General features: G+C 46.3%; 1 protein-coding gene across 4 annotated transcripts in view; it reads right to left on the bottom strand.

The window, feature by feature from the left end:
• The window catches only part of LOC121536783 (rap guanine nucleotide exchange factor 4), a 57,779-nt gene that overhangs the window by 14,912 nt on the left and 25,217 nt on the right, over window positions 1-17,650 (bottom strand). For 3 of the 4 annotated variants that reach the window (XM_041844324.1, XM_041844326.1, XM_041844328.2), the window contains 16 exons: window positions 17,362-17,429; window positions 16,187-16,237; window positions 15,964-16,070; window positions 15,698-15,819; window positions 15,396-15,579; window positions 15,136-15,220; window positions 14,980-15,040; window positions 14,666-14,742; window positions 14,315-14,461; window positions 12,584-12,714; window positions 11,525-11,610; window positions 10,916-10,994; window positions 10,539-10,689; window positions 10,177-10,265; window positions 10,054-10,084; window positions 9,803-9,881 (listed from right to left, as the gene is read on the bottom strand). In XM_041844324.1, coding sequence (XP_041700258.1) covers window positions 9,803-9,881; window positions 10,054-10,084; window positions 10,177-10,265; window positions 10,539-10,689; window positions 10,916-10,994; window positions 11,525-11,610; window positions 12,584-12,714; window positions 14,315-14,461; window positions 14,666-14,742; window positions 14,980-15,040; window positions 15,136-15,220; window positions 15,396-15,579; window positions 15,698-15,819; window positions 15,964-16,070; window positions 16,187-16,237; window positions 17,362-17,429 — 1,548 coding nt within the window. The remainder of the gene's footprint in view (window positions 1-9,802; window positions 9,882-10,053; window positions 10,085-10,176; window positions 10,266-10,538; window positions 10,690-10,915; window positions 10,995-11,524; window positions 11,611-12,583; window positions 12,715-14,314; window positions 14,462-14,665; window positions 14,743-14,979; window positions 15,041-15,135; window positions 15,221-15,395; window positions 15,580-15,697; window positions 15,820-15,963; window positions 16,071-16,186; window positions 16,238-17,361; window positions 17,430-17,650) is intronic. The other variant, XM_041844325.1, reaches the window with a different exon arrangement.

The following is a 17,650-nucleotide window of genomic DNA, read 5'->3' as shown; positions in this document are numbered from 1 at the left end:
AACTTGCTTTCGGCCATTGGGATCAACACCAACACCCTGTCTCCCACCTGGAATTCTCGGGAGCTCCCCGATTGTAGACCTGGGCTTGGGCGCGTTGGGCCTTCTCCATATGCTCCCTCACGACTGGCCATATGGCTGTCATCCGCTCCTGCATCGTCTCCACGTGCTCTACCACGCTGCGTAAGGGGGTCGGTTGAGCTTCCCACACCTCCTTGGTGAGGTCCAGTAGGCCACGTGGCCTCCGTAGAGGACTTCAAACGGGGAGAACCCAGTGGAGGATTGGGGTACTTCTCGGATTGAGAACATTAGGTGGGGTAGCAGCTGGTCCCAGTTCTTCCCGTCCTGCTCGATAACCTTCCGCAGCATCTGTTTGAGCGTTTTGTTAAAGGGCTTGCCGAGCCCATCCGTCTGCGGGTGAAAAACGGAGGTCCGGATCTCCTTGATCTGCATGAGGGCACACAACTCTTTCATGAGGCGGGACATAAACTCTGTACCTTGGTCTGTCAGGATCTCGTTCGGGATGCCCACCCGGCTAAAGAGGTGGAACAGCTCCTGGGCAATTCCCTTGGATACCGCCGCCCGTAGGGGAATGACCTCGGGATACCGGGTGGCATAGTCTACTATTACCAAGATGTACCTGTGTCCTCGTGCAGTCTTTACCAGGGGTCCCACTATTTCCATGGCGATGCGTTCAAAGGGCACCCCGATGATCGGCAGGGGGACCAGAGGGTTTCGGAAGTGTGCTTTCGGGGCTGTGAGATGACACTCCTGGCAGCTGCGACAGTAGTCTTCCATGTTGTTTATTAATAAAATAATCAAAAGAAAAGGTTAGGTCTCCCCCATGAGACCCTCTCCAGGATACCGTCTCCAACTACCCGGAAGTTACCTTACTTCCCCCAGTCCTCCCTCGTGTGCTGCCCTTCTGGCAGCTTTATGGGCCTTGCACAGCTGGTGAGCAATCCACCCTTAATTACTCACCAGCTCCCAATCAGCCCCAATTAGTCCTGTCTGGGGAGCCCGTCGAGACCTGGCACATCCAGCAGATGGAGCCACTGCCTCGTGATGTATACTCCATCTGTTACCAGGCCTCGACAAGACTCCCCCTGGTGGCTGACCTGCTGTACTCCACAATATATATATATATATATATATATATATATATAGTCATGTGAAAAAGTAAGTACACCCGCTGGATTTTTTTTTTTTTTTTCTACATATTTGGACACATGGATATTTGAGCTAAATTCCCACCACATTCATTGATAAAGGTAACCAAATTTAACAAATCACAAAAAAAAAAAAAACTTTGAAAATGTTATGCAATTAAAATAAACAGAAATGCCTTTTCCTTATGCGGAAAAAGTTAGTACACCCCTACCTTTACCATCACATAAAATGAATATAATTAGAATCAGGTGCACCAAAACAGATGCAAATGATTCGAAAATCATTAGAGAGAAACTTAGCCTTCCATAAAGATTAGAAACGTGGTCTGGTTTGGGCTTAACCATATGGGTGTGTGGTAACACATCATGCCAAGATCAAAATACCTACACTGGCAATCTACCTAGGACAGGTCGTCCCACCAAATTCAGCCCAAGAGCTGACCGAAAGATGCTCATAGAAGTCTAAGAACCCCAGGGTAACATCAAGGGATCTACAGGCCTCTCTTGCCACAATCAATGTCGAAGTGCATGAGTCAACTGTCAGAAAGAGACTGCACAAACTCAGTGGTGTAAAGTACTTAAGTAAAAATACTTTAAAGTACTACTTAAGTAGTTTTTTGGGGTATCTGTACTTTACTTTACAGTAGGTAATCCCTACTGCCTCTGATCTGGCGGACTCAATAAGCACAAATGCTTCGTTTGTAAATGATGTCTGAGTGTTGGAGTGTGCCCAACACGGCTATCCGTAAATTTAAAAAACAAGAAAATGGTGCCGTCTGGTTTGCTTAATATAAGGGATTTGAAATTATTTATACATTTACTTTTGATACTTAAGTATATTTTAGCAATTGCATTTACTTTTGGTACTTAAGTATATTTAAAACCAAATACTTTTTGACTTTTACTCAAGTAGTATTTTACTGGGTGACTTTCACTTTTACTTGAGTATGACAATTGGGTACTTTTTCCACCACTGCACAAACTTGGCCTACATGGGAGGTCAGGAAGGAAGAAGCCTCTGCTCTCAAAAAAGAATATCAAGACACGACTGACGTTTGCAAGACAACACCTGGGTAAAGACCAAAACTACAGGAACAATGTGCTCTGGACAGATGAGTCAAAGGTGGAGTTGTTTGGCCGCAATGCCAGACGCCATGTTTGGCAAAAACGAAACACTGCCTTTGAACAGACTAACCTCATACCAACCGTAAAGCATGGAGGCGGTGGCATTATGGTTTGGGGCTGCTTTGCTGCCTCAGGGCCTGGTCAACTTGCCATTATTGAGTCAACCATGAATTATATATTGTACCAGAGAATTCTTAAGGAGAATGTGAGGCCATCTGTCAAAAATCTGAAGCTGAACCGAACATAGATCTTGCAACAGGACAATGATCCAAAACACAAAAGCAAAGCTACAACAGAATGCCTCAAAAATAAGAAATGGAGGGTTATGGAATGGCCGAGTCAAAGCCCAGATCTCAATCCTATCGAAATGCTGTGGGGGGACTTGAAGCGGGCCGTGCATGCAAGAAAACCCTCCAACATGACACAGTTGAAGCAGTACTGTAAAGAAGAGTGGGCAAAAATTCCTCCCAGTCAATGTAAGGGACTGATAGACAGTTACAAGAAACGTCTACATGAAGTTATTTCAGCCAAAGGGGGCAACACAAGCTATTGAAGCTTGGGGTGTACTTATTTTTTCCGCACTATGGAATTGCATTTCTGTTGATTTTTGATGAATAAATGATTGCAAAGCATAATCTTTCAGTGTCATGAGTTAAATTAGGTTACCTTTATCTGCCAATAGGGTTGAAGTGAAGATTACATATTCATGTGTCCAAATATGTAAAGAAAAAGACAACTGTCCAGGGGAGGAACTTACTTTTTCACATGACTGTATATATATATATATATATATATATATATATATATATATATATATATATATATATATATATATATTTGTGATGTCACGAGAGGCTGTGTCCTGGAGGGACGTTACATCCCCTGAGGTGGCTGCAAACCCAGACAGCTATGGCTCCATCTGCTGGTATGGTCGGGAACTCCACCCCTCTATGGCCAATCTTCCCACGCAGCTGAAACAAATGAGGAGCTGATGAGCTGAAGGTTTGGGAAGGGGAAGAGACACCCTGAGGGGAGTGTGTGGGGGTGAAGAGACACAGTCTCCAACCTGGGCTCTCGGGAGGACAAGAGTGCTGCACGTCCACTTCCATGAGGAATATAAGGATTTGGAGATACTTACCTTTGGGAAATACTCACCTTTGGATATATGCACCTGTGGAAATACGTGAGAGACATTTGGAAGGACTTTTTGCTGGGTTGGCCACTAGCTGCAACGTGGACTACAGTAAGGCTGGGGAAAAGTTATCTGAGCGAGTGAGAATTATGATTTTGGATGTGGAAGAGACATCCCTGAACTGTTAACCCTTAAAGAGCCACAAGAGAACAGAATTTTGTTATATTTTCGTTAATTTCCCAAGACCTATAATAAAATCCTTGTTTTGTTTGAACCTTGTCTCCTTGCACTACTTGAGCAATCCCGCTGAAAGCTGTGTAGCCTCTCGTGACGTCACAGATGGTGGAGAATGCGGGCACGCTCAGCGTTAATAGTGCATGTCAGAGGAGGATACCGAAGGTTTGATCACCCAGTTTTCCAAGTTGGCCGTAGGGCTCCCCCGCCCGACTGAAATGGAGGACATATTGAAAGCCCTTGTTGCTGGCCAGCAAGCCCAGATGCAAGCAAACGTGGCTCTCTTGGAGGAGCAAAAGAAAGCCAACCTTCTAAAGGCAGAGGAATTGCAGTTGCAGAGACAGAGGGTTGTCCAAAATACCCGCCCAATAAAGGCAAGTGACTTTATATCTAAGATGGGAGCTACCGATGACATTGAGGCATACCTGCATGCATTTGAGGCCACGGCCACTAGGGAAGCCTGGCCCAAGCAACAGTGGGTTGGTCTGTTAGCCCCCTTTCTAACCGGGGAATCGCTGAATGCTGTCCGGGACCTGGGCCCTGACCAGGTTACTGACTATGATGCCTGAAGTCTGAGATCCTCAGCAGATATGGACTCACAAAGTTTGGTATGGCCCAGCGCTTTCACAGCTGGACCTTCCAACCAGACCAACCTCCTCGGGCGCAGATGCATGAACTTGTCCGAATCGCAAGGAAATGGCTGGATCCGCAGAGGAATACAGCAGCGGCGGTGGTGGAGGCCGTTGTGGTGGATCGTTACCTACGCGCCCTGCCTTATGAGGCAAAACGGTTCATCAGTCAACAGGCCTTGACCACGGCTGATCTGACCGTGGAAGCTGTGGAAAAGTACCAGGCCACAGCGGAGATGCTGAATGCTTCCCGAAAAAGACCCCAGGAGTGCGGCCCCCACCACAAATGGGAAGAACCCGTCCAAAGGACCCCAAGGTCTCGAACCCAGCCACGTCAGGACTTATCCCGGCTCCAGGGGAGCCAGAAACCAGGCGGGTCCAAGAAGAGTACACCAGGAGGGGGAAACTCGACAGTGTTACCGGTGTGGGGAGATGGGACATATCTCCTGGCAGTGTGGGAAACCAGCCGATGAACCTATGCCCACTGCGGAGTCCTCCAGCTCAGCACCCACACACCGTTTGCCTCGCTCTTGGGAGTCGTAGATGGCGGCCCAGATCGACCCCCCACCTGCCCGGTAACTGTGAATCACCATGATGTGGAGGCCTTACTGGATTCTGGTAGCCGGGCCACCCTGGTGCGTAAGGATTTGGTGGGCCCAACGTGTCTGACCCCGGGGAAAGTCCTCCCAGTTTCCTGTGTCCATGGGGACACCAGAGAATACCCCATTACTGAACTTACAATGACCAGCACACGGGGAACCATACACACGACGGGCGGGGGTGGTTGATTCCCTCCCCGTCCCTGTCCTAATTGGACGAGACTGCCCAGCCTTTTACCCACTCTGGAGAGAGTCTCAGGAGAGGATAACCCCGAGTACCTCGGAAGCGGAGAGGCAAGACTCATCCTGGGAAGGCTCCGGTGCAATCCTCCGAGTTACTCATTCCCGCCCGGGCTCTGATAGGGATGGCAGGTGCCCAGACCGACACAGAGACGGAGCTACAGAATCTGGACAAAGAACTGTCTGGTCTGAAGGGGACCGCTGAGAGGTATCGTTTGTTAAAGCAACAGTTAGACATGAAGACAGAAGAGTTAGATATCCTCCAGGCTAAACTCCAACAGAGCTCCTTCCCTAAGCAACAGGAGGAGCTGGAGAGGCTGCGCAGGACCATCGAGGAGTGTGAGGAGACCCTGCGCAGTAGTAAGGAGGTCCAGAAGAAGGCAGAGGAGAAGTACAAGGTGTTGGAGAACAGGATGAAGAATGCGGAGGCAGAGAGAGAGAAGGAACTGAAAGCTGCTCAACAGAAGCTAAACTCTGCTAAAACCAAGGCTGATGCGTTCAGTAAGAAACTCAAGGAGAGACAACAGGAGGCTGAGTCCCTGGTCCTAGAGGTGGAGGAGTTGAAGAGAGAGCAGGCTGGCAAGCACCACGGCAATGCGGACGCCCTCTCCCGGCGTGATGCCTTCTTCGCTGCCTTTACCCGACGAGGACGTCGGTCCCGAGGAGGGGGATGTGTGATGTCACGAGAGGCTGTGTCCTGGAGGGACGTTACATCCCCCTGAGGTGGCTGCAAACCCAGACAGCTATGGCTCCATCTGCTGGTATGGTCGGGAACTCCACCCCTCTATGGCCAATCTTCCCACGCAGCTGAAACAAATGAGGAGCTGATGAGCTGAAGGTTTGGGAAGGGAAGAGACACCCTGAGGGAGTGTGTGGGGGGTGAAGAGACACAGTCTCCAACCTGGGCTCTCGGGAGGACAAGAGTGCTGCACGTCCACTTCCATGAGGAATATAAGGATTTGGAGATACTTACCTTTGGGAAATACTCACCTTTGGATATATGCACCTGTGGAAATACGTGAGAGACATTTGGAAGGACTTTTTGCTGGGTTGGCCACTAGCTGCAACGTGGACTACAGTAAGGCTGGGGAAAAGTTATCTGAGCGAGTGAGAATTATGATTTTGGATGTGGAAGAGACATCCCTGAACTGTTAACCCTTAAAGAGCCACAAGAGAACAGAATTTTGTTATATTTTCGTTAATTTCCCAAGACCTATAATAAAATCCTTGTTTTGTTTGAACCTTGTCTCCTTGCACTACTTGAGCAATCCCGCTGAAAGCTGTGTAGCCTCTCGTGACGTCACAATATATATATATATATATATATATATATATATACAGTGGGGAGAACAAGTATTTGATACACTGACGATTTTGCAGGTTTTCCTACTTACAAAGCATGTAGAGGTCTGTAATTTTTATCATAGGTACACTTCAACTGTGAGAGACGGAATCTAAAACAAAAATCCAGAAAATCACATTGTATGATTTTTAAGTAATTAATTTGCATTTTATTGCATGACATAAGTATTTGATACATCAGAAAAGCAGAACTTTTTGGTACAGAAACCTTTGTTTGCAATTACAGAGATCATACGTTTCCTGTAGGTCTTGACCAGGTTTGCACACACTGCAGCAGGGATTTTGGCCCACTCCTCCATACAGACCTTCTCCAGATCCTTCAGGTTTCGGGGCTGTCACTGGGCAATACGGACTTTCAGCTCCCTCCAAATATTTTCTATTGGGTTCAGGTCTGGAGACTGGCTAGGCCACTCCAGGACCTTGAGATGCTTCTTACAGAACCACTCCTTAGTTGTCCTGGCTGTGTGTTTCGGGTCGTTGTCATGCTGGAAGACCCAGCCACGACCCATCTTCAATGCTCTTACTGAGGGAAGGAGGTTGTTGGCCAAGATCTCGCGATACATGGCCCCATCCATCCTCCCCTCAATACGGTGCAGTCGTCCTGTCCCCTTTGCAGAAAAGCATCCCCAAAGAATTATGTTTCCACCTCCATGCTTCACGGTTGGGATGGTGTTCTTGGGGTTGTACTCATCCTTCTTCTTCCTCCAAACACGGCGAGTGGAGTTTAGACCAAAAAGCTATATTTTTGTCTCATCAGACCACATTACCTTCTCCCATTCCTCCTCTGGATCATCCAGATGGTCATTGGCAAACTTCAGACAGGCCTGGACATGCGCTGGCTTGAGCAGGGGGACCTTGCGTGCGCTGCAGGATTTTAATAAATTACGGCGTAGTGTGTTACTAATGGTTTTCTTTGAGACTGTGGTCCCAGCTCTCTTCAGGTCATTGACCAGGTCCTGCCATGTAGTTCTGGGCTGATCCCTCACCTTCTTCATGATCATTGATGCCCCACGAGGTGAGATCTTGCATGGAGCCCCAGACCGAGGGTGATTGACCGTCATCTTGAACTTCTTCCATTTTCTAATAATTGCGCCAACAGTTGTTGCCTTCTCACCAAGCTGCTTGCCTATTGTCCTGTAGCCCATCCCAGCCTTGTGCAGGTCTACAATTGTATACCTGATGTCCTTACACAGCTCTCTGGTCTTGGCCATTGTGGAGAGGTTGGAGTCTGTTTGATTGAGTGTGTGGACAGGTGTCTTTTATACAGGTACCAAGTTCAAACAGGTGCAGTTAATACAGGTAATGAGTGGAGAACAGGAGGGCTTCTTAAAGAAAAACTAACAGGTCTGTGAGAGCCGGAATTCTTACTGGTTGGTAGGTGATCAAATACTTATGTCATGCAATAAAATGCAAATTAATTACTTAAAAATCATACAATGTGATTTTCTGGATTTTTGTTTTAGATTCCGTCTCTCTACATGCTTTGTAAGTAGGAAAACCTGCAAAATCGTCAGTGTATCAAATACTTGTTCTCCCCACTGTATATATATATATATATATATACACACTGCTCAAAAAAATAAAGGGAACACTTAAACAACACAATGTAACTCCAAGTCAATCACACTTCTGTGAAATCAAACTGTCCACTTAGGAAGCAACACTGATTGACAATAAATATCACATGCTGTTGTGCAAATGGAATAGACAACAGGTGGAAATGATAGGCAATTAGCAAGACACCCCCAATAAAGGACTGGTTTTGCAGGTGGTGACCACAGACCACTTCTCAGTTCCTATGCTTCCTGGCTGATGTTTTGGTCACTTTTGAATGCTGGCGGTGCTTTCACTCTAGTGGTAGCATGAGACGGAGTCTACAACCCACACAAGTGGCTCAGGTAGTGCAGCTCATCCAGGATGGCACATCAATGCGAGCTGTGGCAAGAAGGTTTGCTGTGTCTGTCGGCGTAGTGTCCAGAGCATGGAGGCGCTACCAGGAGACAGGCCAGTACATCAGGAGACGTGGAGGAGGCTGTAGGAGGGCAACAACCCAGCAGCAGGACTGCTACCTCCGCCTTTGTGCAAGGAGGAGCAGGAGGAGCACTGCCAGAGCCCTGCAAAATGACCTCCAGCAGGCCACAAATGTGCATGTGTCTGCTCAAACGGTCAGAAACAGACTCCATGAGGGTGGTATGAAGGCCCGACGTCCACAGGTGGGGGGTTGTGCTTACAGCCCAACACCGTGCAGGACGTTTGGCATTTGCCAGAGAATACCAAGATTGGCAAATTCGCCACTGGCGCCCTGTGCTCTTCACAGATGAAAGCAGGTTCACACTGAGCACATGTGACAGACGTGACAGAGTCTGGAGACGCCGTGGAGAACGTTCTGCTGCCTGCAACATCCTCCAGCATGACCGGTTTGGCGGTGAGTCAGTCATGGTGTGGGGGTGGCATTTCTTTGGGGGGCCGCACAGCCCTCCATGTGCTCGCCAGAGGTAGCCTGACTGCCATTAGGTACCGAGACGAGATCCTCAGACCCCCTTGTGAGACCATATGCTGGTGCGGTTGGCCCTGGGTTCCTCCTAATGCAAGACAATGCTAGACCTCATGTGGCTGGAGTGTGTCAGCAGTTCCTGCAAGAGGAAGGCATTGATGCTATGGACTGGCCCGCCCATTCCCCAGACCTGAATCCAATTGAGCACATCTGGGACATCATGTCTCACTCCATCCACCAACGCCACGTTGCACCACAGACTGTCCAGGAGTTGGCGGATGCTTTAGTCCAGGTCTGGGAGGAGATCCCTCAGGAGACCATCCGCCACCTCATCAGGAGCATGCCCAGGCGTTGTAGGGAGGTCATACAGGCACGTGGAGGCCACACACACTACTGAGCCTCATTTTGACTTGTTTTAAGGACATTACATCAAAGTTGGATCAGCCTGTAGTGTGGTTTTCCACTTTAATTTTGAGGGTGACTCCAAATCCAGACCTCCATGGGTTGATACATTTGATTTCCATTGATAATTTTTGTGTGATTTTGTTGTCAGCACATTCAACTATGCAAAGAAAAAAGTATTTAATAAGATTATTTAATTCATTCAGATTTAGGATGTGTTATTTTAGTGTTCCCTTTATTTTTTTGAGCAGTGTACACACACATATATATATATATATATATATATATATATATACTGTATATATATTTCCCATGGGGAGTATTATTTTGATATATATATATATATATATATATACACACGTGGGCCAAATACTTCCCTCGGGCCGCTGTTGGAAAACCCTGCACTATGCCATACTTACTCTCATCATTACTCTTGATGGCCTGTCGTTTCTGCAGCTTCTCATCCCCCATGCTGAACTGCCTCAACAGGACTTTGTGCTGGAACAGAACAAGACAGACATAGAAGTGTGTTGGTTCAACATAGAAGTGTGTTGGTTCAACATCATGACAACAAATCCATGGGGGGGGGGGGGAATGTAGCTCGTGCTGACAATGAAAACAAAACTACAGAATATGACTGCAGTGCTTGGGTCATAGCTGGGTCACATACCTTTTTTTGAGAGGATCTGGCAACATCAGAGCTGAGAAGGTAAACAAAATGAGATTACACCATGCTAAAACCGGGGACACTAAAGATAAGTACAACGCAGTAACAATACATTTATACACTTACTTGTTTTTAACTATCTTCTCTAACTCTGGGAGTTGATCTTTCAGAGCAGGAATCTCCCTGGCATCATCAGATACAGACACAAAGAACTCCTGCAACACACAACGCACTCTCAATGAGGAGAGATTAATGAGCCCAAACTAATTTGGATTATCAAATGGTAAATCACTAATACTACACTATTACAGCAAATAGTAAGTTTTTAAGCAACAAGCTGAATAAGTGTGCCTATTAATAAAGGTTTGTGAGGAAGACACTGGTTACATCCGAAATGGCAACCTATTCCCTTTATAGAGCACTCATTTTGACCAGGGCCCTATGCACTATATAGTGAATAGGGTGGTATTTGGGATGCATCCACTGACCTCTAGGAAGGCTAGTGAGGCATCCTCTTCCTGCAGGTGATCTCCATGTACTGAGGCCCACTGCAGCACCAGCCTGATCACCCTCCTCTTGTTGTTCATGGTGTAGTCCAGACGCTCCTGTTCTGAGCCCTGGGACGCCTCAGCATGGTAGGTGCAGGGCAGTTAAGGACAGAAACACATAGGCGCTACATATTCACTGACTCCCATCTTAGTCCAGGGGCCGTTTGTAGCAAGCGTCTCAGAGTAAGAGTGCTGATTCAGGATCAGTTTAGCCATTTAAGTCACAATGAATATGATTATTTGGACATGGTGGACCTGATCCTAGATCATGATCCTATATGCTCATAATTTGCTATTTTCAGTGACTGAAAGGATATTGGGCCATGAGCACCGGACACAGCTGACTGTTAGGGATGAAGACGCAGTGCATGAGTACAAAGTCGTCCAGAGCTGGGTCTGGGCAGACAGAGACAGAGAGAGAGATTGAGAGAGCGGGCGAGTGTGCGAGAGAGAGCGCGAGAGAGAGCGCGAGAGAGAAAGAGAGAGAGCGGAAGAGAGACAGAGAGAGAGAGGAAGAGGTGCACCTGTGATGTCAGATGAAAGGGTGCCAGACCAGGCCATCAGGCTGACAGTACTACAGGCCTGATCACACATGGCTGCTGGCTCTGTCACCGCGGACGGCTGGGACATGAAAGCAGCCAGGAGCCCACACAACCAAGTGTAATTAGATCAGCCCTGTGATGCGCTGCTAATTATAGACATGAACAAACAGGTCAGCAGCAGCATGGAGGATGGATGCTCTCGCTCTCTCAGATGATACAGAGGAGACAATCTAAACACACAGCCATGATGAACACAACACATCCATCGACATTACAGTCAATATCACATAGGGTTGAAATAATGGTCACCTGGTCCCTACACAGAAATACAACGGTCCACAGTGGCAAGATATGTTATTGGAGGGACAGAGTGCACTACTCTACCTGATTCGTTGAGGTGAGAGTCCAGTCGCATCATTTCCAGGAAGTGCTCTAGAATCTTCTCTGGTGTCCCTGACATCACAGTGTATCTAGAATGGCAGTGTCAATCAATCACCTACTTCATTAATCAAGACAGGTTTCCTGCTAGTGCTCACTACTGTTCATATTCCACACTTCAATGACCTGTGTCCCTGACTGTGATTACTACATTAGATAATAATCCAAACAACAGTCAAAGAGGTCCTGACCACTGCTGTAGGTTATAGTGGGCTGGCTGGGTGAGAGAAGGTGTGGAAGCCTCTCCATAGGTAAAACAGAGGAAGAGACCACCACTCGACCATAAGAATCAACACGCTACAGCCAGGCTTGTTGTGATTGGCTAGTTCAGGGGAGACAGAGGACAAGGTGTGTGCGTCCCAAATGGCACCCTATTCCCCAAAGGGTCCTGCTAAAAAAAAAAGTAGGGAAAAGGATGCCATTTGGGACGCAGTCGGTGTGTGCCAGGCACTCTACGTGGGAAGGAGAGGAGCTTGACACCCTCACACTCTTCATATGTGACTGGCGCTGTAGTTGATTAGAGGCCTACCCTGATGGAGTGATTGTGACCCGCGGGGCCTGCCTTCTCCCCGGGAGCCCATCTCTCTGTCATTACCATTAATGTGTCTCTCTCCATTACTGCAGCCGCGGTCACTGACAGCAGCCGCCATTAAGACTAGCTAGTAGCTAACACACGTCTGCAGCCTCGCAGTCACCAGATCCACACTACTATACACCTTTAGCCGAGGGTCTCTCACAAACTCACCCACTTTTTACACTCACTCTGTGCAACATTTCAAGAGAGTATCTCACACTAACCTCACTCCCCTTTATGAATCTAACGTCAAGAGACATTATCACACACATTACTCTCTTCTGTTGGGAGGGAGGTTATCTCACAAACCCACAGTCCCCTTTAACTTCCTATATAACTCTACCTCTATTGAACAGTGCTGCTACAGAAAGTAGTTCAATCATATTGTGAGTGGATGACTGGGTGACACAGATAGAGAGTTAGCTCAGTACTTGTAGTGTGAGGAGGAGGAGGTGGTGGTCGAGCCATGGGTGGAAACCTGGCTGCTGCTGCTGGGGCTCTTCTCCAGCACCAGAACATCCTGATAATGCTCTTTCAGACGCACCGTGTTGGCCTCCACGTCCTGGACACACAAACACAAACACAAACACACACACTTGATCATTATGTCATCATAAATCATTGTACTGTAGTTTTGTTTTATTATGAAATTACATGCCATTCCTAATGACTACAAGTGGTTGTTATCTGGATTACAAGATTTTGAAAATGAATAAATAAGTAACTACCGACTGAATAGTACTGTAGCAAATCCTGCAGAGTAGACCATCCCCCAAAATGGTTGGGATGACTTCTCTCTCCGACTCTAAAGTGGCATCTGGTAGTTGACATGCAGAGGATGCACTACATTACATCATCCCATCAGAACTATGGTACTGTAAGCATGGTGGATTAGTCTGCTTGTACAACTGACAGGGAGACTGGGAGGTCAGCATTTTGTCTGAGTCACAAATGGCACCCTATTCCCTATGTAGTGCACTACTTTTGACCAGGTAGTGCACTTTATAGGGAATAGGGTGCAGTTTGGGATGCAACTGTGTTGTCCAGCAGCCCATCAGTCCAAAGCCAACAGGAGATTTACAGAGGAGGAGGAGGACTCAATGAGCCTCATACAGAGGGTCTGCCTCTGTGGATCACACAGATATCCATCATCCATCCGCTTTTCTGTACACACAATGAAGACCCTGATGTCCTATCAAAGTCCAATGCAGGCTGCACGTGGGCGGGGCTAAACAATAGGCTGTGGAGGGAGAATGTAGAGAGACCGATAGCCCAAACGCAGGCAGATGGCGATATTGATCTAGTATTGATGGTTTTATCTTACCGTCCAAATGCATTGTATGCAGCCAGTAATACACTCGTATCCCCTGTGGACCGGTTCATACCTAAAACATTCTCCATTCAGGCTGCAAAGGCATCGATTTCCTCCTGAACTAGATTTAATGACGAGAAGGAGGGAAAAAATGGGGGAAAAATGCGTACTTTCTTTATGAAACACCATTTTCCACCACCATGCTAGTGGCTAATGCTACTTCCTGATGTTGCGCTCTGCATTCAGACTGCTGCAACCTGATTGGCTGAACGCAACACGCAACATCCGGGACTAGCATTCCTTCCTAGGTATTAACCACTTTAGCATGGTGGTTCAGGAGGAAATCAACGCCTTTGCAGCCTGAATGGAGAATTTTTAGGTACGAACCGGTCCACAGGGGATACGAGTGTATTACCGGCTGCATACAATGCATTTGGACGGTAAGATGGAAACGTCTCAATATCGCCATCTGCCGGCCTTTGGACTAAGAGACTGACAGCTGACAGTTTGGCTTTAGCGTTTATACTGTACCTCTCCTACAAACAACTGTCTCCATTGAACCACAAAGTTGATAGTAGTCTATCATTAAAACAATTATATATACATTATACACGAAAACGGGGACTTGACTCTTAACTGATACAACTGGTTATTGTATGCATCATTCTGATGAACGTTTACACCTCTCTTATTTAGGAGCTGCAATGTTGAACCGAATCTCAACCAATAGAGTGAGACTATACCATTGAATACAGATAAAGTGGAATTTCACTGAGCTTAGTAGACAGAGAGGTGTAGGGGGCCATGCTATCTTCTTTGAGGACAAACAGAACTTCCCCAGATAACTCACTTTGAGGATCCGGTTGAAGTCCTCCTTGTCCACACGTAGGAAGTGGCAGTTATCCTCTCGTAGGACAATGGAGGCAGCGCGGGGGGCATCGTTGACCAGGGCAAGCTTCCCAAAGTCATCTCCCTCATGCAGCGTGCAAACAACCCCCTATGTGAAACAGGACAAGAATAAGCAAACAAAGAATGTCTGTGCCTTAAAGGGACAGCATACAATACTTTTACATCTGCTATGTAATTTATCCACTCTCATATTTTCTATAATTGGCTATAGTGATTAGCTGAATACTGATCAAATGGGGATGAATTGTATGAGATGCGAGATTCAAATAACATTTGAACAATCTTATTTTACCTTTCCATAAATGACAACGTTTACAGAGCCCTTTAGAATGATGTACCACGATGTGCCTTCCTCCCCTTGATTGAACACTGTAAGTGAAAATGATAACATATCAAAACTGATATTTTCCAACAAAACATCTCCAGGAATGCATCTCAATGCAATGAGTTACAGAAATAGAAACCACAAAGGATTTACTACATAATCCGGGATTTTCTTTCTGCCTCCATATAGAAAATGCATTTATAAATCAATGAATAGCGTGCAAAGTTTATGAAGTTAAAGTGGTTGAACTCTGGTCATGGAGGCAGTGTTAAACTACTTACACACTGTTCCTGCTTTGGCATGGGATTCAAAGATCAGGACTCCGGCTAACTCCCTCTTTACCTGTAGAAGCAGGGGGGAAAACACAACTAGGTTACAGGGTTGACATCATATACAGGCCTAAAATGCGTTACGAATGTAACCGAATCTGCACTCACAGTGGTGGATAGGTGCGATAAGGCTTTTATATGGAGCAGCTCCTCATAAATGATCTCCAAATCATCTGCTGTCCTCTGTCCTGGCCTGGGGAAGGGGAAATAATTTGACCTTGGTTACAATCTAATTGATTCACTTTGAACAGGACCTTCACATCAGCTTTGCACTTTGCTTACATATCTTATTTATCTTTCCTAACCCGAACCTTCCAGACCTGCATACATCCTACCCGCAGGTGGCGATCTCTGTGATTGGTCCTTACTGTTTCCTCAGGATCATGCGCATGTGTGCGTCAGGGCCGATCTGGGAGAGGAGGACGAGGGTATCCTGCAGCTCCTCATCGCTCTCCCTGGTCTCCTCCTCAGTGGGCAGGGGAGCGTCCTCCTGCTCATCATCCAGGAAACGGTAGAACAGATACTTGTCCTGGAAGGTCAGCTCCTGGTCCACTGCAACCAACAAACAGACAGAACACACAGAGGGTTTAGAAATGGACCGGCGTTCACATGCACACACACAGACAGAGAGGTTACTCTTAGTACTGTCTACTGGACTGTTCTGGCTCACCGTGGTTGAGAACGCCTTCCTCCAGCAGCACCTGCCACATGCCCACTGCTTGAACGCGAGAGTAAACACAGGAGCTCTGCTGCATCTGCCAGTCAACCAGCTCTGTTCCCACACAGCATTGCCTGCAGGAGATATACACATCCCATCAGGAAATACATACAGCAAAAAACAGACATAACCAATACACACATAACCACAGACAGATGTACACGTACTGTGATATGAGTGTACCAGGTGTACATGGTACAGGAGATATTCCAACCCACCTGTATGTCTTCAGGTGGTACTTCCTGTCTCGGATGATGTGGGGAGCTCTGGAGAGGATGGCATCACGTAGAACCTTCCCTGCTCGCATGATCTTCTCAGATGGGACCTGTGGGGAGAAGAAGGAAGGATGGAATAGAGGCAGAGCCTTATAATAGAGGAGAGTGAAGGAGATCAACGGACAGCTACAGAGATGGCCTCTACTGGTGTGATGGTCTTTACTACCTGAGAAATTGATTTAGGATGGGGTTTGGCTGGGCTTTCTGTGAAGGATTTCTGAAAAGTAAAATGAAATGACAATGACTGGAAAACGCACACACACACACACGGAGACATCATGGATTTCAAAATAAAAGCACAAAATGAAGAACAGGATGATAAGAACATTTGAGATTGTATGACACACGATACAGACTTTAGTGAATGGTCACATTTCCCTCCCTATCAATGATGACAGAGAATAGGCCCTTGTGAAGATGTAGCCTTTACCACCATCAACCAGGGGTGTCATTTCAGCTAAACCTAGGGTATGGCAAAGTGACAGCTGTATAGATGCGCTCTCTATAAAGCCAGCCAGCCATTCAACCAGCCTTCCCTCCCGCTCCCAGGCGTTCGCATGGTCCTAAAGTCAGCCCGCTAATATTGCTGAACTGCATTTGCTTATAAAATCAGGATTGGAATGATTTTAGTAGCCCATTTTAAATTGTTGGTGTTGGGCCATACCCAACTGACACCCTCGCTAACAACTTCCACGGTAAAAAACAACAACAAAATTATACTATCATTGTAGTTATATATAGTGCACATGTTTTGGCTGGTCTGGGAAAAAAACCAGGAACAAAGCCCAAGCCGTAATAAATCATGAAACCCCAGAATAGCACCATGTTATCTGTATGGAGGTAAGGAAGTCACAATTTAGTTAAGGTGGAACGGGAACTATTTAGGACATGATGCACACAAACGGAAGTGAGGTCTCAGCTGCTGCCTTGTTTATATTTAGTCAAACTTTAAACAAACTCGACATTCCAGACTTATTTAGAGCTTCTGGTAACTAAAGAGGATGTTGTTAGATCAGGGCCCATGTAAGCAGCACGTAAATAGGTTGAAATAACCATCCTTTTACCACCCACTATCACTCTTCCATTCACAACAGTTTTCAATCTGGATGATATTCACTTCACATAAAGTGGTTCTAATCTCTCGTACCCAGACGAGTAGCTGGTCATTTATGCTAGATTTTGTCTCTGGGTTGCCAATATTACATGGTTACTCCCATAGTCACACAGTGCTTTTTGGATGATTTTGGATAATGATAGTGGACAATGTTTGATGGTGAAACTAAGTCATTATGATATGTAATGATGAAGTCTCACTTTTGCATTCAGAAGACTCTACTGTACCTTATTCAGATGTTTAGAGATGGATCCAAAAGAGTTGGTACTACTTATGTTCTCTTTGTTCGGCATTCCTGAATGAAAACATTTAAATACGTAGTCATTCGTAACACATTAAGTCTGAGTTTAAAGCCAAGGCAACACAAAATAAATCCCATACATCAGTATTTATTTCTCTGCAACAATTGGTGCATTTTCACAAATATACTTAGATGTTAATGCATAAACTCAATGCTATGTTGAATGTAGATATGTATCAACTAGAATCTCCTTGAGGAGTGAGTTACATAATGTC

Source organism: Coregonus clupeaformis, chromosome 23 (genome assembly GCF_020615455.1).
Source record: "Coregonus clupeaformis isolate EN_2021a chromosome 23, ASM2061545v1, whole genome shotgun sequence".
NCBI classification, from domain to species: Eukaryota; Metazoa; Chordata; class Actinopteri; order Salmoniformes; family Salmonidae; genus Coregonus; species Coregonus clupeaformis.
Note: the sequence above shows the minus strand (reverse complement) of the source record. Positions and strands in the feature narration are given on the sequence as shown.